This window comes from Falco naumanni, chromosome 5, assembly GCF_017639655.2.
Source record: "Falco naumanni isolate bFalNau1 chromosome 5, bFalNau1.pat, whole genome shotgun sequence".
In the NCBI taxonomy this organism is placed as follows: Eukaryota; Metazoa; Chordata; class Aves; order Falconiformes; family Falconidae; genus Falco; species Falco naumanni.
The window spans coordinates 27,756,095-27,782,775 of record NC_054058.1 but is presented as its reverse complement, the minus strand read 5'-3'; the positions used below and the strand labels follow the sequence as shown (position 1 = coordinate 27,782,775).

Sequence of the window (26,681 nt, the reverse complement as noted above, 5' to 3'; positions counted from 1 at the left end):
ACAGCCGGGATCTGCCTCAGAAAGCAGAAACTACCCAGCCTATGCCCAGTCCTGCTCCTCTCTTATGGCTTCAATGGCATCTTCCTTCTTCAGCACACTTCTTTGTGTTTTTTTTCCAAACAGCCTGAACCTCACAACTCTTTCTCATTCCCTTAAAATCTTGCAACGTAACAATGAAAATCTAGCAGATTTTTTGGCAGTGCTTGAATAATTTTTCTTGAAGCTTCATTTCTTGCCATCCAGAAAAAAGATTCAGCCTGACAAACAATAGGGAGGTTTTTAAAAATGGGGGAATTTGGCTGATAAAAAGGAGTGTTTTCTCTGTGAGATCCCTAAGTTTTAAAAATCAAACTCTTCCAGAAATTGTTTGAATCTTTGGTTTTCTCTGTATAGTCAGTTCAGTATAGAGGTACTTAGATCAGGATAGTTACTTTTATTTTGTGGTACGATCATTGAATACAAGAACAATCTGGATACTGCAGCACTGCAGACAGAAATACTTCCCAGTGAAATTCATTTTCTTTCCATATTGACAGCAAAGAAAAATCATGCTTAGTGCCTTGTGTTGCTTTGCGGTCTGTGGGATTTCGAAAGTTTCTTTAAGGACAGCTACTGCTGCTGGTATCTGATACTATTTGGAAACTAATTTGAGTGTCCAGCTTTTTTGGTTTTTATTCTAGAAGTTCTCTTTTTTCCCATATAGAGCTGCTATACAGCAACCTCAAGTACAGTTGTAGATACAGAGTATGTATGAATTTGCCAAGTGATTTGTCATGAAACTGGAAATAAGACTTCTACCTGGACAAATATTAATTCACAAGTTAGTTTTAAGCCTCTCTCACATTGTTACTGAATCTGTGCCTGCTTTCCCCAAGCAACGCCCTTAGTTCTACTGATGTTCCTCCCTGTGATAACCAGGAGAAGGGACTCCTGGGTGTGTCTGATCAGTAGACAAAACTCGACTCAACTGCAGAAAAAGGAACACAGTTCAGAGAGGAAAACAGTGTTACAATCACAGGAGATGGACAGGAATATTGGTACCAAAATATCTTTTCAAAGTCTGGCCTGCATTAGATATGCTCAGGATATACCAAAAATGTATCATGTGCAGACTGTGTATGTCAGGTAAACACAAGAACAGATGTTCTCAACTCCGGATTCAAGAGGCTTTGTGCTACTTCAGCCATGTTGGCACCATCTCAGAGGTGGTTCTGGACATGGGAAGATCCTGACATTTTGCTCTGATGTCTGAAGATACAGAAGCAGGATGAGGGAAAGTGTTACCACGTCCAGTCCCTGCTATGGCAGGGGATGAGCCATGGCTCTCCGGCAATTGCATCCACCGGACCTGAGAGACCTTTGCAAATGGCGATGAACTTTCAGGAACTTCTGATGTCACCTTTAAGTGATTGAATACATGGAAAACCTTATTTAATCGCCTCTTCCCCTGTTAATTAGTAGAGTTTTAATGTCACCAAAGTCTGGCCTTATCTACAGAGAACTGGGGTGTAGAAGAAGAATGTTTTTTACTTATTAAAATCTGTGCAACAATCATTAGTGTTTGGTACTTACACATCATCCTGGCAACCCCTCTCCCAGTAATACTGAGCTTTAGGACACTGTCTTTTTCTTCTGCTTTTGTTAACTGTAATTGGAAAAGGAAGAAATCAGAATTTGATTTAGATTTGCATGTGTATGGCCTTGTTTGTGTATGCAAGTGCAATGCAAATAGTGTTTTCTTCCAGAATTAAGTCTCCAGCCTTTGCTGCTGAGGTACCGAATTGCTAAGGGGTTTTAACAACAGTAGGCACATCTGATGAGGTGGGTTTATGTTTCTGCCCATTCAATATATGGTGGAAATAGAGTACATCCTGTACTGCATCCTGTAGGATGTTTTTTTCTCATCGGTACTTATTACTGAATAATGTTATTATTCAGAGTGTAGCTCCCCAGAGGGGACTGGGTGGGATTTTAGCTTCCTCTTCTCCCACCCACTTGCCCCTGAGCCCTCATTCTGAGGGCTCTTGATTTTTGTAGCATCTCAACACCTGATGCACAGATGAGGAAATTCACCCTGCTGACAAATTATTTTGGCAGACAGTGACATGCAAAACACTCCCACACACCACGAGACTACAAATTGGCTTCTTTAGAGAGATCTAGAGAGATCTTGAGTCTTGACTGGCATCCTGCTTTCCAATAGGGAAATGCAAGCAGTCCAGCTCTCCTCTTCTCATTGGGGTGATTTCAAGCAACAGGATGTGCATGTGCTTGACAAAGGGACCTTCCTACCTAGATGTTGAAAAAGTCAACTACCACCTAGCTTGAAAATGCTTTCTGAATAGTCCCACTAGATAAGGGGATGAAAATGAGTTTTACACATGGAATGTGTTGGGGTTTTTTTTGTTGGAGTGTGTTTAAAAGATAAAATTTATGTTGACAGAGTACAGATAGCTGGGTGCCTTGGTTTCTTTAAGTGGTTTACCATAACAGCTATAAATCTGCTTCCCATTCTCTAGCTGATAGCCAAGGCTGAAGCAGTAGAGTTCTTTCTTTTTTCTGTTTTCCTGTTACAACTCTTTCTTTATCCCCTTTGCTTCCATCCTTGCTTGCTTACTTTAGCCCTTGGATTGAGAAGCAGAATCTGTGCTGAGAAGTAAAGCAGCTCTACAGCAAAGGAGGCACTTCTTGTACCGTCGTTTTCCGTTTGGCTGGATAAAAGAACATGACATTTGGTAATTTGATCTTTGGGGCCTCTGCTTTCCTGCAAGTGTCAGGCACGTGGTAACTGTGCTTGGCAAGAGAAGGGTAGAGGAGAGAGTGGAGCCAACGATGCTGCTGTAGAATGTGAATATTCCTGTCTTCAGCTTTATGGAGTGGAAACAGCAGACCTATGGCCCCCGGTGACATTAAAGGCACTAGAAGAGGGGTTATCTGGGATTTACTGGGGTGATGTAGGATGATCGACAGAAAGAAAGCATGTATTCTTCTGGGCTCATTTTAAGCACTATTACAAAAATATGTTGAATATCCTCCAGCATGGCAGGCTTCCAGTCCAATAAAAGTTGGAAGAGAATTGAACCTTGTAGTTTTAGGTAATATGTATGGCTGTATTTGTGTGTACTTGTTACCTATTTTTAAGAGGTGAAGTAAGCGAAAAAACGAACCCAGCCATCCCAGTCCTAGTTTTCTGAGCATTGCACAGGAATAGCAATGCTGTGTCCATGTGCTTTGTCCCTGCCATAAGGAGCTGCCATCTGCTCGCAGAGGAGACTGGTTCTTAATGTGCTCTCACTCAGTTCCAAGCTGTCTTATCAAAGCCAAAACTAATAAGCTTCAGGGCATGGTATGAAACAGAGTCCTGTACGTATGTAACAAGCACATTCGAATACATAGTGTGTGTAAGCTTTCACGCTAGGACATGTCATAATACGTGATCAGACTGTATTTATTGATACCCTATTCATATTCCTAAATTCTGGTTTAACAGGCTTGCAAAGAGAATGGAAATGTAGTTTGGTAAGATAGCTACAAAGTAGTACTACTTTGCCTGAGCTGACAGTGTTCAACTATAAAAAGTCAAACCTTTGCTAACTTGCTCTAATTGTTCAGATATCTATGTTAGGATTTCAGGTGTGGCTGAAAACTGGAAAGTGTCAAAAAACATTCAACAAAAAGCTAGAGACAAAGCATAGTCATGTGAAAATAGGTAATCTTTTGAGGTTTGCAATTTAGTATTTTAGACCCACAAAGTTCAGAGTGTTTTGATGAGTCTGGGAGCAATATTTTGACATGAGCCTTTACTTGACTCATTGAATGACAAGTGATGATTCTCACTAGGCCTGCTTGAAAAATACATTGGTGAGCTGCTTTTGATTGGTGGAGATGTGCGTGAAAGAGGTTTATTTCTTCTGGAAAACGTTGCTTAAAGCAGAAAGTATCTGTGAATGGGGGGTGAGTTTAGTGTGCTTGGGTTGGGGTGAGATTCTCTGGTTCACTTGGGAACTGCTGAGGGAGGGACAGGGAGCATGTTCCCCAGGCTGTGCGTCTTGGCATGGATGCTTTGCAGGGAGCTGCCCTTGCTCTTCCATGTCTAAGGTGCATGTCCTAGTTCCCTGGCTGCAGGCTTACATGTCAGGGCATAGGAGGTACTGCATCTTCTTAAAATGCCTGCCAAAGGATTTGTTGGGTGAGAGGAGAAACTGCTGAAAGCTTAAAAGCATTCAAATGGGGAGGGAGAAAAGTCCCTGCTTGCTGGCTGCTCCGCTGTGCTGGGGAAGGAGTACTACAAACCCATAGCCTTGTCGTGGGAGCTGAGGCTGAGTGAGCATTTAGCAGGGCTGGCCCAGGCATGTGTGCAAGGGAGGGAAATACGTGAGAGGCAGGGCCGTAACACATCACCTTGCTGAGGTTCCTGGCAGTGTTGATGCCCATGGGCAAGAAGGGACAGATGGACCTGGCTAAATTATGCCAAGAGCTGAAATTGGAGAGCCAGAAGTGGCTTGGAGCCAGTGTAACCCTGACTCCTAGATTCTTGTTTCTGTGCAAGGCATCCGAAAGTGTAGCACAAAACCATGTCTGAAACTCCCATTAGAAGTTCTATTCTCCATTAATTGCTCTATAGTAGGAGTATAAAGGACTCAGCAATTCTGCTGTATGTGGGACATGTGTGTTATTCACATTGAGGTGATTTTTTAATGTTTTTGTTTTTAAAGATGGCAAGCAAGTGAGGGTTGCTTAGGGTCTAGCAATTATGGAAATCAGGCAACTTATTTATAAACATAATTGCAAGAATCTGTTTCTAAGGGATTCTTATGTTTCAATATCTCTTCTAAAACCACTAAAGGATATTTATCAGGAGTGACTGGTTTGCTTTGTGATAACAAACACACCACTTAGGGCAACTTCTACATTATTTAGAATCATAGACTGGTTTGGGTTGGAAAGGACCTTAAAGATTGTAGAATTCCAGACCCCCTGACATGGGCAGGGACACTTTCTACTAGAACAGGTTGCTCAAAGCCCCATCCAGCCTGGCCTTGAACACTTCCAGGGATGGGGCATCCACAGCTTCTCTGGGCAACCTGTTCAGTGCCTCACCACCCTCACTGTGAAGAATTTCTTCCTAACAGCTAATCTAAACCTACCCCCTTTCAGCTGAAAGCCGTTTCCCCTTGTCCCATCACTACATGCCCTTGGGCAAAGTCCCTCTCCAGCTTTCTTGTAGGCCCCCTTGAGCTACTGGAAGGCTGCCGTAAGGGCTCCCCAGAGCCTTCTCTTCTCCAGGCTGAACAGCCCCAACCCTCTCAGCCTGCCTTCACAGGGGAGGTGCTCCAGCCCCCTGATCACCTTTGTGGCCCTCCTCTGGACTCACTCCAACAGCTCCATGTCCTTCTTCTGTCGGGTGCCCCAGAGCTGAACGCAGTGCTACAGGTGGGGTCTCTTGAGAGCTGAGTAGAAGGGGAGAGTCACCTCCCTTGACCTGCTGGCCAGGTTTCTTTTGATGCAGCCCAGGATACACTTGGCCTTCTGGGCTGCAAATACACACTGCCAGGTCATGTTGAGCTTCTCATCCACTAACACTCCCAGGTGATTCTCCTCAGGGCTGCTCTCAATCCATTCTCCGCCCAGCCTGTATTTCTGTTTGGGATAGGAACCCAAATTGGCATAAGATATTTGGGTAGTATCTCAAGACATCAAGCAGCTGATGTGCTTCATCTTCATCAAGCCTGAAGGCCAAGTGGGAATGTGTCTTCTGAATCAGAGTATACCTGATGTGCTTGCAGTGTGGCTGTCATGGCTTTGCAGTTACTAAAATAATTCCTTTCTTTAGGTTAAATAAAAAGTTAAAGTCATATCAAAATGACCTCTGGGTTAACCTATTCCTGGAAAAAGTAAAAGTACACAGATCCATTGCTGAGGAAACACACCAGATTTGCTACCTAAGTGCACCTAACACCTTTTTTTGTTTTTTTTTGTGTAGAATGTAAAGGAAGTGCATATACCTAGCCCATTAGTTCCCATTACAGATCTTTATTAATAAAGAGCTTTTTCAAACAGCATCCAGTCTCTTGACATCTAGTCTGTTGTTTTGCCAGCACCATTATGTGGTGTGGCTTGATCTCATTTTTTTCTTAGATCCACATCAACTACTGTCTTTCCTTTGCCTTTTGACCCCCAAATTCACCAATCAATTGACACATAGGTCAGTGAAGGTTTTGAAGGTTTAATTCAAATCTCGGAACAGAAGAATAGCATTTCAAAGAAGCTTGCATCAGTCCCTCTTCAAAATGAGTCTTACGTTCCCCTGAGATACTTTGGTGTCATGGGGTGGTAACAAAAGGAGAGGCCAAGTGTTTAAAGAAAACTCAGCCAAACAAAAAACAAACCCAGGATCACTCTACAGTGATCCCGCTGGTCATTTGAAAATACCTTATTTTTTCAAGTAAATAACAAGGCAGTTTTTTACTTCGTGTTTTGACCTTTATTCCAAGGTAGAACTATCTTTTTCAAGGTGAATGTGTTAGAACGCTTCTTTCTCCTTCTTCTTTTTTAAATCAAGGTTAAGCATGTTTGAGTTTACGTCTGATTTTGCAATAAAATCTTTTATTCCCTTGTTAAGCAGCAATTCCCAGGCAGCTCCTCTGGGTGTCAGTACAACTTCAGCTATACCTGCAGTGTGGCGTTCCAAGCCTTCGTTCAAAGCGTTCCACAGTGGACAGAGAAATGGTAAGAGGTAGAAAGTTACATAGTAGTAAGGAAACATATGGAACAATAGAAGGGACACAGACACGCCTGAGACACAGCAAGGAATACATCTGAGCTGCTCTTGTTTTCCTAAGAAGCACCAAGCTGCATTCCTGTGTGTTGGACTGTTTGTGAACAGCCCGAGGCAATAGTTTATGCGCAGGTAGGAACTGAGGCTGCCGGAGGAAGTTACAGAGATGCTAGAAAAAGTACTGATCTTTGCCTTTAGCAGAATTCGAAAAAATGGGGCTCTCCAGATTGTTGTTACAGATTAACAGGACATGTCTGAACAGATTTCTGCAAAATAATAACTTGAATGGATTTTTTTTTTTTTATTCAGGGAGCATTGCTGTTCAACATTTCCCATGTGTGTGAGATAGTATGGCCATTGTCTATGGGAAATACTTGAAAGGAATGACAGGAGAGCTGGGATAGTAGAAGAAAGCTTTATAGAGAGACTCATAGAACTGCAGAAAAAATTAGGCTGGGAAGGACCTCTGAAGGCCATCTAATACAAACCCTATCCAAAATAGGCCCAGCTAGGTGAAGTTGTTTAAAGGTTTTTCCAGATGAGTTTTGAATACCTGCAAAGCTGGAGATTCAGTGATCTTTCTGTACAACCTGTTCCTCTGTGTGTTCATCTACATGGTGGAATTTTTTTTCTTAATATTTTCCTAATACACAATCTGAATTTCCCATGTCCCAGCTTGTGACTGTCACTTCTTTATTAAAGCGGATGCTAGCTCTGGTTTTTTTATACCTTCCCATTAGGTAGTTGAAGGCAGCAGTAAGGTTTTCCCTGAGCTTTCTCCTCTTACTGAAAAAGTCTAGCTCCCTCAACATCTCCTCATATGTCTGTCCTCATGTGCCCTCACCACTTCTGCAGCCCTTTGTGGAACTCAGTCCAGCTTGTCAATGTCTGTCTTGTTCTCAAGTCTCACAAGCACCGAGTAGAGGTTAGAAATCACTTCCATCTACCTTATGCCTATGCTTTTAAAAATACAGCCCAGTATGCCATTGGCTTTTGCTGTTGCAGGGAACTGTGCTGACTGATGTTCAACTTCTACTCCACTAACACCCCGAACCCTTTTCTGCAAAACTGTTTTCCAGCTGTTAGACCCCCAGCCTGTCTTGTTACATGGGTTTATTCCTCCTGCGGTGCAGGGCTTTGCATTTGCCTTTTTTGAACTTGTTAGGTTGCTGTTAGCCCACTTCTCCAGCCTGTCGAGGTTGCTCTGAATTTGGCATGTATAGGGTCAAAGTGGTAGCGTGGGGAAGCTCTCAGTAATTCTTAGGCTTTTATTTTTCATCAAGTCCCATGGCAGAAAATGGTCATCTCAAGGGTGAGCATTATTTTTAACTCTTATTGAATGCCTCCAAGCAGGAGATGCTGAGGGACCATGAAAATGGGCAGTTCTGCCTTTTTACCAGTAAGATATGAAGATATGAGACACTGTCTGCAGCTGGGGCTGCAGGGGATTTGCAGTCTGACACATCGATACAGATTGCTGAATGAGGGGATTTCCTCACCTTTATTTTAAAAATACTTAATGTGCTAAAAATTTTCTTTGATTACAATCAGGGAATATGTGAATAAATCCCAACAGGTATGCTGCTTTTGATTCTGAAGAGATGCACATATAGAATGAGAAGGAATGGGTTTAATCTGAAACCTCTTCCCTTCCCCTCATCACAGGCAGCTGTTATCAGACTGAATTAGAAAGTTTGCAGAAATACATTGCTTAAGCAGGAAAAAAGGGGAATGGTCATAAAACCAAGCAGAATTGCTGCACGCAGATTATTTGCCCTTTGAAATGTAAATGGCTGGTTTTAAATAGGCCTGGTGCAGATGGTTTCTGCTACAGGTTTATTGATTAAAATAGCTGCTTTACTTCAGCTCCAGGTTTGTTTCTCCAGAGGCTTTTGTCTTCATGAATAATGTACCCATTTGCTGAAATTTTGTTAGAGTTCATCTGCTGGAGGCTGGCTGTATTTCTCTAGGTTCCTGAGCCTCGGTTGACTAGGCTCAAAATTGTGACAGTCCCTGCCCTTCCCTCCTTACAAATGAATATTCCCTCTTCCATCCTTCCAGCACTGAATGAATCTAGTGCTTGCACATTGGAGAGAGCACTTGGAAACAGCTGTGAGTGTTTGGCTGTTTGGGGAAGGCTTGTACGATACTGAAGCCTGTCTTGGCTATACTGGGGATTAGATTTTTGTCAGCAATTGATCCAAAGCCTGCAAGAGTGAGTGGAAAAATTCCAGCGAGCTTTGGATCAGACCATTAACTCTGAGGCATGGTGCTGTTTTAGGTGGGCATGTCTCATGCCTTCAGTATCGTAAGTCTTCCAATTTGCTGGAAGCATCTAGTGAATGTATGATTAGGGGCCTAGGGGCCTTTTCAATTATTTTTCAGGCTTTTTAATGCATTTCTAAATATGTATACCTCATTTCCTGGGAGATCCTTGTGTGTTTTGTGTTAAGCACAAAAGGTACTGTTGTGCTTGCGTGGGGAGCGGTGGAACAGGCAATGCACAGCTTGCCCTTGCAGACTGAGGCTTGCAAATGCTGTTCCTTTTCTGAGTAGAGCTTGCCACTCTGCAACAGGAGGAGAATGCTGCTGCAGGACATATATTGAAAGGAGGGGTACAAACAGCATGGAAAGCAAACAGAGTGATAACATACTTTGCTTCCTCCTCCTTTTTGATCCCCGTTTCCCTATTGTCATAGTGATATTTGTTTTCACTTTAACTAGTCACTACAGCAATAGCTTTTCATAAAGCATCTGTCAAAACAGGACAGGAGAAAAGTCAGATTAATGCCTTTGGTGAAAATATTTGAAATTGGGCTTCCTTTTCACATTTATGCATGGGGAAAGGGCATTGTTGGCAGATTTAATCTCATGGTTCTGGAAAAGGAGACAGCAATAGACAATCTGGCTTCTTTACTCTCCTGGGGATGTGATAAGCCTTTCTTTCTACAACTTAATTTTACTCCAAGATATATCCAGAAAAAAACTTTTAACAGTTGATATAAAAAATAATTGATTCTGTTCTGAAATGGCCAAGAACAGGATATTACAGTGCTTGAACCTTTTCCTGAAGGTTTTGGGGGTTTGATTTATTTTGTTTAACCAAATGAAAATCTCTTCAAGATTTCATTTGGCAAAGTGTTTTAACCCAGATGGGACCACAGATCTTGACAGCATATTAGTTCTTCTGAAGCATCTCTGACTTTAAGGCAGGCAGGCTGTGCTGCTTTATGACAGTCAAACACACAGCTCGAATCATACTGGGAGGGCAGCTGACAGGTGCTAGGTAGATGGTTACTGTGTGGATGTTAGCAGCTGAGAATCCTCCCTTCTCAGGGCACCCATTTGGTGACCAGTGCTGCCACAGTATATCCCTCACACCTCTTACAGACTTGAGAGAAAAATGTGTGACCGGAAATATGAGCATCCACTGGAATTTTTTCTGTCAGGAAAGCCCCCTGTGGCTGTGGAGTGAGTGTATGTGGTTTTGGAGCAGGTCATTAGACTTTCTTTCTTTCCTCCCTTAGAGCCTGTCATAAGCATGGTGTAGACCAGACAATGCGTAAAATGCCCAGCACTGTTACTGAGGACTTCTCAGCAGCCTCTCTTCCTTACATTATAGTTACAAGCAAGACTCCCCTTGCTGTAGTTAGGCCAGTTTGGAAGACCCCCTCCCTGCTAAAATGTATGGCCTGAAATTATAGGAGAATGTTGAAAGTCTTCTCTATTCTTTGCCGAAATATTTTGTTAGAAGTTTAACAAAGGAAACCTAGTTTATTGTGGTTGAAGCTTTAGTATCTCCAGTGACGGAAGCTCTCGTTGAAGCTTTCCTGTGGCTGAGCGATTCACACCCTTTCTTTGTGGCTTTGCAGCTATGTCAGAAAGTTTGAGCTTACGCTGTTGTGTTGCCTTGTGAAAGCAGGAATTGGCTCTCCAACCCTTCTGTTATAATGGTGGGTGAAACAAGCCAAGAAGCTCAAACTTTATTAGGGTGAAGCGGAGGGGTGCATATGTGCACATCTAGATTCTGTGCATATATAAACCTTATTTTCTTGGGATACTAGGCTACAAAGTTCCAAAAGATGCTTGGTGAAGCCATTCAAATGAAAACACTGCTAGTAACAGCAGTAGCACCTGTTAGATTTCTTACTGTTCAACTGCTGTGTTCAAGGCACGCAACAAGGGTACATAGCAGTAGTATTTTGAAAAATATGAACTAATCTTTTGGGTACGGTAAATATCCACAAACATTTTTCATCCCTCCTCTCAATGTTTTAATCAGGAAGACAGTGGTATTGTTACAGTGTCTTTCCTGTTGTTGATGCTTTAAGGAACTAATGACATCTGTTTTACCAGGCATAAAGAAGAGCCAAATTATAGGATAATCTGTACTGTTTATTTTATTGTTTCAAATAAAGATCTGAAAGGTGATAAAACTGTGCAATTAAGAAATAGAATGAATAAATTCTACTGATGCTGTGCGATACTGCATTAGCAATGGGTGGACAGTCAGGATATGTGAGCTAAAGAACCTGGCACAACTACTGCATGCAAAAATATTTTTAATACCTAAAAATGTGCACCTCTTGATACGTTCCCATTCTGCACTGTTTAACCTTGTAGGAAACACTGTTTGTTTTGACCTTCAGAAGGGCTTCTGCGGGGGGTTGTGGAGGAAAGCCTGTAACTAACTAGTCGAAGCAGTGGGACAGAGTCCTAGTGATGCCTGCTAATCTTCTGGGTTACCTGCGTTTCTACTGTATTTCCACAGACAGGGCTGAAGCGCAAGGGCAGAGCTGGCCTGGTTGGCAGCAGAGCAGGATACACACCTAGGGTGTTCAACAGAAATCAGAAGATTTAATGGAGTAGAGGATTAATTAATTCTGATCCATACATATTGGCTTCTTGCATAGTCAGAATCTTAATTATTCAATCACATCTTTTCCTTTCACAGTGACCATTGCTCCAGCTGTGCTGTAAGCTCTTTCCTCTCTTTCTTTGCAAATATCTTTTTTTTTTTTTTAAACTAAAAATTTGCATACCTCATTAGGAAAGTTTCCTTATTTTCTTTTTATCTTTCCTGTTTCCATCTACATTATTTGCATATCTGCCTCTGATGTCCTGTAATCCGTCAACATTCATTTTCAGACCCCTGTTATGGAATGAGATCATGACTCCTTCCTCAGCTCTTTTATTCCTCTAAATCCAGGGTTTCTAACCCTTCTTTTCCAGCCCTCCAACCTCAGCCCCTGCCGACTCAGTTAATATACATGTGCTCTTTCCCCCTTTGTTCCTTCATTTCCCTTCACCCTTATGTGGCTGCTTTTCTTAGGTCAGCTGTGATCTGTTTGCTGGCAGCACTAACATTTCTAAATCTTTGGTAATTCATTATTCTTGTACATTGGTGCAAAATTAAATGTATCTTGGAAAGGAAGCATGGGTTGCCTCATTCACCGCAGCAGCAAACTCATCGTTACCTAGGTGGGAAGGATATATATCTGCAGTTGAAAACCTTTGCTGGGGAAATGCTGAGGCAATGGTCCAATCCACCGCGTGCTGTCAGTCTGGTCTAAATAGCCAAGGCACATCCCAGGTTTGGCTGTGCAGTTAGCCCCAGTTCTGCTAAGCCAAGGTATGGCAGCAAAGGGAAAAATGGAGGGCAACTACTTTACACCTCTCTATGTTCCTTTGTTGTGGGTGCTGGCCAAAATGATGAGGAATGTAATCCTTAGCAATGGGAGCTGTGGCACACATCTCTGGAATTCAGTGGGTCCTTTCCATTCATCACCAGGGGCACTGAGAGGTCCCTCATGTTTTATAAACCCTCCCTCTCTTGGAGTACTATTAGAGGCTTCAGCTGCTGGTGAGGCTGTCCTGTAACTCTTGTGCTGCTGCTGTTATGTTGCTTTTTACTGTACTTACATCTGTCCACACTTTTTTTTTTTGTCTTTGTTGCTTTTGTGAAGATGGCATGAACTTTATTAATTATGATTAGTGTGTTGTGCTAGCCACTATATTGACTCACGGTAAGAAAAATGGCCACCTTAATGACTGTGAGTTCCCATGAAGCTCTAAGTTCCTCAACCACCCCTAGCTGTGACATTTTCTCCTGGACCACACTTAATTATGGTCCCTTCAATAATATCTGGAGGATCAGGACTTTCTGACCAGTATGTCAGCTATTTCCAACAGTAACAGTAGTAGATAAGTTTTTTTTGCCAAGTACCTACAGACACTCTTGGCATGAGTGCTTAACAGTGCAGCTGACAGCTGCCTTAGGGACATGACTCCATATGGCCACTCTGGTCTGCAGAATCTGCTGCTAGAGTATGTCTCTGCCTTTTTCTACCCTTTTCTTGTCAGTTGCCTTCCAGCCCTCTCTTCTAAGGAATAAAGAATAAAACCTAAGAATAAAACCTTCAAATTCCTCTAATTCCCATTTCCCACAGTTACACTGAACCTTATTTATAGCCTTTTCATACCAAATATTGACTGGACTTTGTTGTTTTATTCCAGGTCACCAGTCTCTTCAGAAGATCAAGGTAAGATCTGTTTTGTAGATACTAATAGCATATTACAAAAGAGACTGCAGACTAGCTAGTAAGCTGTGTTTTAACACAGTTGTGGTAGAGAAAAATTACTTTATAAAAATGAAATGTTGATGTTGCTCAAATGTTGTTCACCCCTAGACATCAAGTCCTTGTTCATTTAGTTGATTTAGTTGGGGCTATCAGAAGTTAAGCCTGTGTTATTTATAAAATTAATCTTGCTCAATCAAATGGAACTATTGTGTTTGCTATTTATTCACACAGCTGCATATGGCTTCACCTATGGGAAATTATGTATGGTCTTTAAGGACGATATATGTTTTTTGTGAAGATGACCTGATCTGTTATGACTCTTATAGGACAGCACCTTTGTAGCAGAGGAGATTGTATTATGTTTTAAAGGCTTGAACCCACGTTATCTTGGGTTACCACTAAAGTCAGTGTGGTAGCATGGTACGGAATTTAGTGTGGCTAGGAGCTTCTACATGTAAAAAACTCACGGCTTGACTAGCAAGAGTTGCAGGTTATGGTAATATGCTTGCTCTGAAGGAGACTGAAGGATCTTTCCCTATGGACTAAAGAGGGAGTTTGCAGTGACTAGCTGGTTAATAACTTGACCAACTTAGGTGCTTAGAGCTAGGTGGTATAAATATTCCTCTAGAGTATATTAAAGAGGTGACGTTACTACTGAAATCCAGGGGCATACACCAAGTGAGGTGGTAATTGCACTGGCAGAGCTACACAAGGAATGGGAAAGAAAAAAAGAAAGGGAGACTAACTGAGAGGAGAAAGTTCATCATGTAGCTGTGAATCAGGAATATTATTTTAGACCACAAATTAAATAAATATATATTTTATTTTGGCATTCAATTTGTGTGCAGTTACACAATCAGCAAAATTACTGGACAATACAATACGTGTTGTTCAGGAAGGGTCCAGATGGGGAATAGTAAGGGCTGTTGAAAATGGAGATATAAGGAGGTCTGAGCCTGGAGGGTGTCATTGAAGTATGTTCTGTGGAGTGTGGAGTGACTAGGTGGGTATCAACCTACATTGTCCTTGGCTTCAGCCAAGATCTTTTTAGTTCAGTATAGTGGCTGTCAAAATAACAGTCATTCATAAATTCTCTTCCGTCTCCTCGGTGTGTCATTTCTTAGTAAAGAAAATTACAAAGCAAGCTGTAAAAATGGACGAACATGTCACACCAACGATATATCTAGACCATCGAGTCCATTCCTAGTGTTCCATAGCAGTTGATCTCCTGAAAAATAAGAGCATGAGAATGGCAGAAGTATACAGTTTTAATATCCTGGTGTAAGCTATCAACTTTCTGTTATTTACAGATCATTGACTTTGTGAACCAGAGGTAGTTTTCTTGTTTAATAGTTTATCTGCTTTTTACCATGACCAGAGTTTCTTAATATAAAGTACTGGAAATTTGGAGAAGTTAATAGTATACACCATTTTTCCAACCCTCAGAAGAAATTTGAAAACATTATGTTCTAATGTACTATTTCAAGACCTGAACCTGTTTGTCAGTGCATAAGCTTGTTAGTGATAGACTGCTCTCGCTTTTGCATTTCCCTTGCAATTATTCTATTGCTCTGGTTTTATCTATGAATGGAGCAAGAGACAGTGTAAATGTATTTCCTTGTGCATCTTAAAATTTTAAAATATCTTGCTGTCATAATACTTGCCTTCTTTCCACTATTTTTGTACTGTTCTAGTTTTTCACAAAATCTTCCTGTTTGCCATCTACCATCTGCTGCCAGGATCTGGCTTTTCAGGTTTGATAAAAATCTCTGAATAGTCTCTTCCTTTCCTCTCTTCCGTTAGAAACCTTCTTTGAAATGCAAAGGCCTATGTTCCCTTGACCAATTAGTGATGTGACGGTGCTAGTTATTAGAAGTTTTGTGTTTCGTGACCATGGAGTATCTAACCAGATTTGTCATCTGTGTGAATACATAGGAGCTTCTCTCAAACACAAAAGATTTCCCATGCCCCAGTGACTTTTCAGAAAGAGAGGTCCAATACTTGGATTTCCTCTCTCCCGCTACGCCACATACAGACCATGGTAAATGAGCACAGTACTAGAAGGAAAATGTGACAGAATTGCAGTAGCACAAGCTCTTTTGAGCCTAGGTGCTTCTCAGTCCACTTTATGGACGTGTGGAAACATCTCAAATTAGTCTTGGATCTGAAATCTCTTGTCTAAACAAAAAAGAAAGTGTCTCCTGGGAGAAAGCTGAAAACTTATCTCTGAATTGCCTGTCTTTTGTAGTGTTCATGCAGACCTCTCCTGGAATATTTTTCTTGAAGCAGGTATCCAGGAGTCAGTTTTGAGGCTTTTATTTTCATTAATAATCTGTATTCAACTGTGTGCTTATTCAAGATGTTAAACATTCATATGTATTTTTCTAAGGGAATAATGCTTTGGGATGCACAACGGGGCAAGATCCAACTGTAGAATGATGTATCCTCACTGACATCACTATGTCCTGTGTTTCAGCTGCTCTTTCCTATTATGGGACACCTTTCTAGTGCTGATTTTCTGAAGACATGATGTGTTGGCCGTTACTGAGAGAAGGCACCTTCTCTGTTGCATTGGATCTTTTGTTTTAACTTCTCATTTGGTTCCTGACCTTTGTTTTGTCTGCTTTAATCTTCAGTCATCATTTTTTCTTCTGCTGTTTCTCTGTGGTTTTTTTTCTTTCCATCATCCTTGTCTTCCTTTTCAAATGTCTCTTTCCCCTTAACCATGACATTGCATTCTACAAAGATTCTTGCATTGTCTTCCTCACTTTGGTTTCTGAATGTCCTGCTTCTCCTCCAGTGTGGACTGCCTGCTTCAAGCATTAGTTGCAAGCAGTAGCTGTAGCATCTGTAGTGTAGTAACAGAGTTGCCACCAGAATTAGCATCTAATGTGAGTGGCACTTCCATTAATCCCTGACAGGACAATGCATTATGCTGTCTTGAAGAGAGGGTGAGGATAAAGCACCATCTGTCTGGGACCAGGCATCTATTGAACAATTGTAACAGCACACAATGCTCCTTGTTGTGGACACGTGTTAAAGGCACCTTTATCAGTTACAAAACAGAGCCATTTTAATTGGCACAGAAAGGGAAACGGTATTGCTAGAAAATCCCAAAATTCAAAAGAAAAAACCCAACAACCTTAAAGATTTTTAAAAGGTTTGTCTTTGTTCTTTATATTGGTAGTTAGAAAATATATAACTAAAGAGTGAAATCCTTCTTCTTTCCCTTCCTTTTTTTTTTTTTTTTAACTAAAAACCCACAAACAAACCAAACAACCAAAACCAAACCACAAAAGCAGTAGGCAACCCCCCTACCCCCAAATTCCCTAGCTGACTGACAAAATGGAACAACTGAAGTAAATACCAAATCACAGTAGTTTAGACAGGGAATTAGAATGATGACTCTGAAGAATAAGGTAATGAAGAAGGTAAAAGCTACTTGTTCAGTCACGTGACCCTGGTGCAGTTACGTGCCCTGCAGCCTTGGGGACAATGGTCTTTCTTTGGGTGTTGCGACTAGCTGAGAGTCAACAATAAGCAAGTGGCAGGGCCACAGGAGACGTGGTGGATATCATGAGGGAGGGGACAGGCAGCTCCTCTGTTAATGAATGATACCACCTCCTGTATTTTCAGTCTATATAAATCCTGCTCTTATGCTCAGGAGGTCTGAAGCTGTTGGAGGTTACTGAAAGAAACCATATTAATTGTTTCTAGATAGGTATGGTACTGTGATGGGAATGCAGATTTCTAATGCGTTGCCTGACCAGTGCACAGCCGTTGCCTGATTATCATTAGGTGAATGACTGAGGTTTACGAAACCCTTCCTTCATCCAACACCTTTCAGTACTGCACTGTACATTGTATGTATGCTAGATTGTGCCCTATCCACTCTTATTCACAGCCAGCCTACAGAATACTGTCTACAAATTTTCCAATGCTAATGCATTGAATAATCTTATATTTCACATTACCTTTAGCCTAGTTTAGTCTTGGTTATCTTTACCATTCTTTGGTTACCCTGTGTAACTGAGTTGGCTGTTCTTCATCATCACCTGAACAGCTGAGGGAAATGCTCTTAAAAAGGGTACAATGAGTTCCATTTCCATTTCAGTCTTCTGAAAAAAAATACCAGCAAACTCGAGTGGTGCTATTAAGGTGCGTGGACATTGGCGTGTTGTTTATCTAATGACAACTTGGAGCTGATGCAGCTCAATACTTGTTTGCCTAACTTCAAACAGAAGAACCTTGCCTTTGATGGAACTACTCAAAGTTTTAAGTGGCTACACTAATGCAACTCAAGTAGCAGTCAACCCTAGTATTTAATCTTTATGCATCTGAGTTGCATTCTGATCTGGAGACATGAAATTCCAAATATTTATGTCTCTGTTTTCCTGCTTTTCTTGTTTCTCTGTAAACCCAGGAACTGGACTTTTTGCCTTGTTTGATTCCAGCAGACATGCTTTTTTTGCTGCATCAATGTAATTTCTAGCAAGCTTTGCTGTGATTAAACTTGGGGGTTATGGGTTTTTTTCTGCAATAGTTTTCAAATTCATGAAGGAATAGGGGACAACTGAGAGATTAAGACAAGAGACAAATACATTCAAAGGAGAAGTTTTGGAATCTGGTTATTACAATATCATAATATTATACAACAGATGGAGATGAGGGATGATTTTTGTTCTTGGAAAGCCAAACAGCGACACTCAAAGGTCTTTCAGATACTGGCAGATGGTGTTTCCATAATGATACTTACAGTCATCCAGTCTGGATATCCTACCCTTAGAAGGAATTCATGTAGAGCCACGAGTGCATTACAAGTGAAATGGGGTTATAATGGGGACCCTCAAATTAGCCTCTATTAGAAGACTTTTCTGCAGGAATTGCTTGGTTCAAGTTCAGACTGGAAGCTTGGGGTGGGGGGTATAATTGTCTCTAGACGTCCCTCTGGGTGGAGAGAGCTGCTGTGTGAATTACAAGGAAGAGAGTGATCAAGTACGTACATGGAAGGCAATGGCAGCTCCATCCCATGCAGCAAAATGCTTTAGTATGCATTATCTGCTCCTGCCTTGGAGGCACAACATCCTGTGCATTACAGTATTTGCTCCAGCGCTGTCTGCTCCATTAAAGAGAGGCTGAAGGCATGTGACGTGGAAGATGGCTTGTAGGAGGAGCCCCAGAAAAAGGGCGCTAGAGTTGAGAGCACTTCCTGGGACCTCCAATACATGGAATTGCCTGTTGTGCCTGGTGGCCTGTAGGAACATGGACTTAACTGTCTCAACCTGCTTTCTTCTTGCTGGAGCCACTTGCCCACTAGTCTTGCTAGTCATAGTCTGCAAAGGGACATTCTCCTCAAGAGTTTTTTAAGAATCCTACCATCCTGAATAAAAGGATGAGCAGGTTATTACAGATGAATCCAAACATCTTGGTGCCAGCACAATTTAAAAAAAAGCCGAAAAAAAAAAAAGGCAGGGGGATGGGGAACATGTCTGTTTCATATACCAGATTCCTTCAAAAGAGAGGACCGATGGTTTCATGCAGCCCCGGCTGAGAATCTGTATTCTTCAGGGTGATGTTGCAGCCGTTTACCTAGCAACGAATTGAGATGTCTTGGAATGCTTTCTGTGAACAAATTAAAGATGGTACAGTGCGGGGGGCTCCTGACTGCAGGTATTTATTTTGATTAATTAGCCACTTTGGGAAGAAAGCCCTTCTGGATAGTGTTTTGAAAGTATGTCTGTGGCCAACTGAACCAACAGGGGCTTGGGGATCTGTCACATTAAGAAGGGGCGTTTTCTTGAGCCCGTTATATTTGATCAGCCTGTCAGTTTCCCAGGAAAGATGAGACCTTTGGGTCCAACCAGCCTGTCCACAACCTGCATTTTGACAGGAGGGTGATTCGACTAACCTATTCAGGGACCTCCGCTGACAGTGTCACTGAGTCAAATCCCTTATCACAAGTACTCAAATCTCTGGAGACTTACACAAAATGAGCTTCAGCTGAAGATTTTTATTATACAAAATACGAGTTTGTGACAGAGTAAGGTACACTGACTGCAAAACAAGCTTAAAACAACACACTTAATAAGAGCTAGTGTGAGTTAGTCATAGAACAAAGTTCTTACCCAATAGGCATCCCTATGGGAAGAAAACAAGTTCAGCCTGTCAGCTGATCCCAGAAGTTACAATGGAGTCTTCCCTAACTTCTCCCCTCCTTTGCTTACTTTTTATACTTCACAGTATATTGCATATTCATTTATCATACATGGGATTGGCTTCGAGTTTCTTGCTTCTAATGTAAATTAGTACACATCCTCAGATAATGGTACTGAAGTTTTTCACTAACTACACATGCTCTCCAAGTGGGATGTTGGCCTCTTTTGGGGGAGCTATTTGAGTCAGAGGTCACGATCTCCCACTACTATAATTACCTTTGTCCTACTTTTGACTAATTTTCTGTTGTTGTATGGGGGTTGTAACACATTATCAGCTTGTCTTCTCCTGCAGCCAGAACTTTCTTGCTTGAATGCTCATTTCTTAGATAACGGTGTTCTTTTCACCATCTGTTGTCACTCATCCTTCCCAAGGCTGACTCCCTTCACAGGTAGGTTGAGTGACTCTAGTCATACATATTTTTGTTACTGACTGGTATCACATGCCCAGTGAGGGTGTACCCTGGAGACAGGTAACTTTGGGAAGGAGGTATGCGTCTGTATTATAATGAGATTATTTCATCTGAGGAAAGTAATTTTTCCACAGCAGTTGGCTCAGTGGTGGACATCTTCTCATATATTCTTCATATGACAATTGCTGTAAGTTCCCATTCCTGCAGGGAGTACAAGAGAGCTTGGCCAGGGGGTCTCCACTCTGCTCCACCCTCTGTTACTCCTGTCAGTAGGTGCTGAGCTGGCAGGAGGAGTTGCGTAGGAAGCTGTGGTAAAGCAGATTCCGTGCATGCCAATCATCTGAAAGTGATAGCTGTATTTTACCCAAAAAGTTTTCTGTAATACTATGCTTCTATTAGGCCCCAGTTTTTTCTAATCCCCACCCCACACCCCACCCCACCAAGTGATTTTTCCCACAGGATCTGCTCTGAGTTTGTTCATTTACTTAGCTCAGCAGAGGCTGGTATCAATACGGACATGTGTTGCCTGTAGCAAGAGAAAGCATTCTATCAAAGCACTTCTCTAGGGCTGAGGGGACGTCCTCTCTGCCCAAAACCTTTAAAAGGTGCTTACACCCCACCTCTTATCATATCTACGCAGGCTGAGGGTTCAGTAGGCAGTTGGGAGAGATCTGGCAGATGTGGGCATCTGAATGAATAATAGAGGGAACTGGGAAACATTCATTTCCAGATTGCCACTGCCATTATATCTTTGCCTTCAGGAGAAAGTAGGAGTAAGGAATGTGATGTCTGAATCGGGGCACCTATTTTTGTGCAGAAGCCCTGGGTAACGTTGCAACCTACTTCGCTCTATTTTTTTGTTTCTGATGAAGGCTGCTTATGGTCAGAAAAGAGTGGCAACTTGTGAAAGGAAAACAATTCCCTCCACCCCTGTGCTCCCCCACCCCCTGAAGACTCGGGCCAGCAAATAAATGCTTGAACTGACTTTCAGATTCCTCAGTCCTACCACGAAGTCTTAGCTTGTTGAGGAAGAGTTACTTGGATATTGCCAGGCAGAGGCACTGCAGCCAGCCTTGCAGTGGGAAAAACCTGAAGGGAGTGTGGTAGGAGTGCCTGTGATAGTAATGGTCCACGAGGTCAGGAAGGAGGAAGAACAGTGTGGCCGTTCCTTTTTTTTTGCTGTCCTTTTTATTTTTTTTTTTTAAAACCAAACCATTGCTTAATTATTTTATGTAGCATTTTCTTCCTGCCAAAGTAATGCTACTCTACTGATAAAGTGGCTGCATTAGTCAGCCAAAGTCTTCTCTGCCTTGTGTTCTCACTTGGTCAGAGACATTTTCCTCCACATCACTCCTGAAAATGACATTAATTGTTCCTGTCTTGGCTTAAAAATAAAAATGGTGGAAGAAAAAAAGGAAAGAATAAACGTGACGAAGTCTGCCAGATGGTACTTAGTTTATCTGCAATTGGTCATTGGGGTTTTGGACCATTTACAAGGGAAGTCCTTTTTCTTTACAGTCATCCCTTCCTTTTATAAATCTGAGTTAAATGGTCTTGTAGGAAAAGTTCAACATTAGGGTCTGAATGCTTCCACGCCTAACTATCCACTTCACTCTCAGCTTAGCACCAGTGCCACATAAACAATCCAGGGTGGACTCTAATTGGCATCAAAGTACCTTTAAACTAGTCTGACAGTGCAAATGGGGCCTTAAAGGCAGTTTGAGTATAATTTACATCTGCTTGAAAGCCTCTTTATCCTTCCAGTGTTGTATGAAGGGACTTCTGTGTGAGAACTTAGCCTTTCTTGCCCTCCAGCAAGCCTATATGGTTATTTTTACTTTTTTTTCCCTCTCTCTAAACCAGGGGTCCTCAAACTATGGCCGGTGGGCTGGATACGGCCCCCCATGGTCCTCAATCCGGCCCCCGGTATTTACAGAACCCCCCCACCCCCCCCCACCGGGGTTTGGGGGGGGAAACCAAGCAGCCGCAGATGACTGCCTGCCACTGCATCCGCGCACCGGCCCCCTGGTTAAAAAGTTTGAGGACCCCTGCTCTAAACAGTGTTTTGGTGCTGTGAGTTTTTTGAATCTAAAATTCTTAAAAGAAAAAAGTTTGTAATACATTTTTGTAACCACCTGAGTAATGGATGATTTTTTGGTAAGTTAAAATTTTTGTCTAATTCCCCACGTAGGCAAACAGGTGCAGTCAAAACTCTGTCAGTTCTGTCCTTTGAATCTGTACTGGATGCAGTGCTTTTGTAACTAAAGGACAACCCATAAATATTTAGAAGGGTTTTCTACCTCTTTGTGCAATCCTGGAAATAGGTGTTATTGAAGTATGGCTTATTCAGAGGGCAGGCATGCTTCAAAAAGTGTGTCTCAAACCAGAGGAGAATGCGTGCTTGTGCACATGTTTTTTCTGTACAGATGGATTAGCTCGAGATGCTGTGTGAAGGCCTTCATAATATTCCCTTTGTGAGTAGTCATCAGACATCTGAGGCTGGTTGCTGTTCAGCTGATGCACTTTTGATCTTCTGGTTGCAGCAGGTTGCTGCAGTGTTGGTTTTCTTTGTCTCTTGGGAGCATTTTGAGCGCTCAGGCTCTTTATTTAGTTGTCTTTCATGGAAGCGGTGCCTCACAGCACTGCTGTTGTGAGCTACCTAGACTGGTGCCATAGTTCTCGGACCCCCTAAGAAGCCTAAGCCTTCCCCAAAGCTGAATCCTGTGGGGAAGTCTTGCTTACCACCTTCTGCTTTAAGACAGTGTGTGGTGGCAGCAAACAGATACATTTTGGAAAATGTTTAAAAATCAATGATCTTTGCTTTAACCAGCAGAAGAGATGCTATGTTCTAGGGCAGGAAGCCTCTAAACTGCAGGTATTTTTGCTGTCATGTTTTCATCATGGTTCTTACGCAGTCTTTAGGCTGAGGCAGAACTCTTCTAGCGACTCCAGGAACCTTTCCCCATTCCCACGCCAGACAGCTGCTTCAGATGTAGACCTCCAGCATCTTCTCATGGTTGATATTACATTAGAAAGATGTTGCTGACATATAGGGTTAGACTTTCTAAAATGGCTGGTGAGAGACTTTTAATCTTTTTAAGCTGTATTGCGTAATCAAGTTCCCCATCAAAATTCCCCTTGTTTAGTTATAATGCAGCCTCTTTCTTGAGCATTGACATGTGAGACTGATTCTGATGGTCTGTTAGCCACCTATTTGCTGCTCAGCACCAAAGTTTAAAAGCTTGTGCAAAGCATATTCTGCTGCTTGGTGCAAGATTTTGTTTTCTTTTACTTTAAAGTTTTGAGCTTTAAATGTGGAGGTAAAAATCAGCATAAAAAGAAGACAAATGGAGGTTAGTAGCTGACACATATACCCAAGAGTCTTACCATTAAACAACACTACTAAGCTTTATGATCATTAAGATTACCCATCAGTACGTGGGCTGTATTTACAGATATTCTAATGAAAATGGACATTTTTTTCCTGAACACAGCTTTTCCTGTGCACAGCTATAAGGAAAATTCAGTCCTGATGATTATGATAGGACCAAATGTTTGAGACCTTATCTTGGCATAAGTTGTGCACTGTTATGATAAAGAAAAACAAAGGAGGTGAGTGTCCCTTGTAGGGGCTTGGTGTAGCTTTTTTGGCCCAACCACTTAGCCTATATTCAGGGACCTTTGCCCCATTCTATCAGGAGGAAAATCTAGTTGTAAGAGTCAGACAGCTTTTTGATGTAAAGTCCTTTTTCAGTGAACACAGAAGTGCATTTCTTGTGCAGAATTTCAAGCAAGCCTGCATAGTGGATGTTTTACTTTTCCTGCTTTTATTTTTACTAGCCTTTTGCCTCTCTTATAACCACACGAAGATTTAACCATTTATTTCTGGGGATTTTGCCAGCATCTAGGAGACCCCTCAACTCACAAGGCTTAACTTCTGTTTACTTTTTTTTCATGGTCTTCAGTAGTTTCTTCTAGTATTTGCAGGTGCATAAAACACATGAAGAAACGTTTAATTGCTCCTTCCACCCATCTTAGCTTCAAAGAGAAAAGTTTTTAAGCATTGTCAGCTTTGGTAAGACTTGAGATTGTCTGTAGATCAAAGATCTGTGAGCTCACAGTCATTCCAACAGAGCATTATTAATTTTGTAATTTAATTTCTCAATGATGTAGACAGTTTGGCATATATATTTTAAAGGGTTTTGTTCCCCTGTAACTTTAAAAGTAAGTTAAATATTGGGAAGAGGTGAAGAGTCTGTAAAAGCTCAGAGGCAGAGATCTACAACCTTCCTTCACCATGTGTCCCTAAAACTTCTCTATGGGACTGGTAGACCCTTCAGAAATGTCAAGTGTAGCACTGCTCTGTATCTTAGGTACTTGTTTTTCATAGTCATCTTGGAAGGAAAGTAGTCCACAAACCAATTCTCCATGGTGCCCTCCACCCTTTTCATCATTGATTGAAGGTCATGGCTAGTGTAGAAAAAAGTCAGTTCTGAACATTTCTGGGTAAGTTATGTTCGTGTCAGTTTTTCATATTAGATTTGATCTTTACTAGATTATACAAAGCTATTACAAGCAAATGGTTGTTTACAGAGAAAATAATGTACTTCTGAATGATAATCTATATGGACTTCATACTTGACAGCATAGCTGTTTGAGTGATTGAAATAGAAGTTATTATTGATTTCTATTAAACGAGTGGGAAATTAAGAACGAGGGCTTTTTTTATCTTTTCTGTAATGCTGATCCTTAACAGCTCAGAAGACTCCAGCTGTGTAAAAGCCCTCTTCTAAAGGGTCAGCTTTTAACTTCTCAACCTGTAAAACAGTAATTACTTTAAATTTCTGACTTAATTTCACAACTTCTGCAACAGCAATGAAGAGCTGGAAATGTTCTGGAATCTAATGGTAGGCCAAGTTAAATTTAATGACTCTCAAGAAATTTGATGATGTGACCTTCTGCTGCAGTTTATTCTTCATTATCAGCTCAGCCAGGTTTGCGTGAGGCAGTATTTCATGAAGTGTTCCTTAAGAGTTCCCCTGAGCAAATCTAGCAGGAGATGGTGGTGGACACTGAGGCTCGAATTCTGGGGGGGCCCACACCAAAGCTCTAATGTCTAATTTTATTTTTTTTTTATTAGCTGCCTCTAACCAGTAAGAAAGATCCAGCACTGAAATGTGGATGGTGTATCAATTCCAAGTACTGAATTGGTGTGTTAAGCTGTGTCTTAGAAAGGGCTGGGCAGTTGTAGAAACTGCCCGATAAATCAGGTTTCTACAAGATCCTGATCTACAAGATCATCAGCTGCCTTATTGTCTCTTTTGAAAGAGCTACAGATTTTATGAGCCCTAATTTTGTTGGAGTTATGGTAGTTGAATTCTGCCATAATTTCCCATGTGCTTAACTGTTGTCATACTCTGATCAGATGCATGGTTAGCCTTATATTTTTTAACCCAGGGTAAGATGTATTATTGCAAATAATACTTTGCTCTCACACTGCGTTCATAGATCTCAGATTGGCTGTATTTAAATCATGGATGTGACAACTCCTTTTGTGGTACTTATACTTTAAAACATAGTTTTAAATAATTCTGCTCCCTCCGACGACAGTTCCTAGACCCTCACAAGCGAATTGCCTGGAAATGGTGAAAACTTCAAAATAACTGTACATTTTTATCAGCGTTCACCGTGCCTTCGTTTGTCTAGCAGAACTGGGTGCAAAAATGGAGTGGAAAGGGTCAGATCAGGTGTGCAATCTGACCAGTAAAATCTAGAAGATATTTGTGGTTTATGAATATCTTTTGCTCCTGTAAAAAGACACATTATTCCTGTACCACTGACAGTGGCAGACTGCAGAACGGTACTGTTCTTTGAGATTCTTGCCAGTGAAACCCAACTCCTCTGACTCCTCACTGACTCACTAATGATTATTTAACTAACTTGCTAAATATCTTCCATTTCAACGTACCTTAAACAAAGAACCTTGTGATCCTGAGATGTTACTTACAAGGGTTTATGTGATTATTTTTTTTCTCCATATTCTTTCTGAAACTGTTTTAGCAATAAAGTTCTGGCATGATAGTAGCCTGGTGCTGAGCCCTGCTTATGTCCTTGGTGTTAAGATGATCAGCAACATTGGGATCAGGAAGGAATTTTCCTGCAGGGCAGATGGGAAAGTGTAGTTGTTGGTTGAGGTTTTCTGTACTCACGATGCTTCTGAGGATTTTCATTGCTTTTGAAGTGACCAAGATGGTGGTGACAACTTCTGCCCCTCTGCTGCTGTTTTCTTTTGATGTGTTGCAGTTGTGGGTCTGTCTTTGTTAGCTGTTACATTTATGAGGCATTCTCGTGCTGCACCTGTATGTTATTCGAAGACTTCCCAAAATTTCTGAGACCATGAGCATTGCCGGGTCTCAGGAGTATCACACCTTGAAAACCCTTAAAAGGAGGACCCCATCCTTTTTGTCCTTGTTTGGTAAGACATGTCTCCTGGCATCATGCCATTCTGAAGGATCCCCTCACTGTCTTAGTTTGGCTCTTAATTTAGGTACTTCAAATGGGAGTTAATTGTCCCTAGAACTTCTGTAATCTGTGGAGGGAAACGCACAACTGGAACTACTGCAGGCGTGCCAGGTTGCCTTCTGTAGAGGGTTATTTTCTCTTCTGACCATCCAGGTGGCCCTATGAGACCTCCTAG

At 41.6% G+C, this 26,681-nt stretch overlaps 1 protein-coding gene across 7 annotated transcripts in view; it reads left to right on the top strand.

The window, feature by feature from the left end:
- Positions 1–26,681, top strand: part of DGKI (diacylglycerol kinase iota) — a 228,073-nt gene that overhangs the window by 179,193 nt on the left and 22,199 nt on the right. For 3 of the 7 annotated variants that reach the window (XM_040596410.1, XM_040596406.1, XM_040596411.1), the window contains 2 exons: positions 13,295–13,320; positions 15,054–15,113. In XM_040596410.1, coding sequence (XP_040452344.1) covers positions 13,295–13,320; positions 15,054–15,113 — 86 coding nt within the window. The remainder of the gene's footprint in view (positions 1–13,294; positions 13,321–15,053; positions 15,114–26,681) is intronic. The other 4 variants (XM_040596412.1, XM_040596409.1, XM_040596413.1 and 1 more) reach the window with 2 other exon arrangements.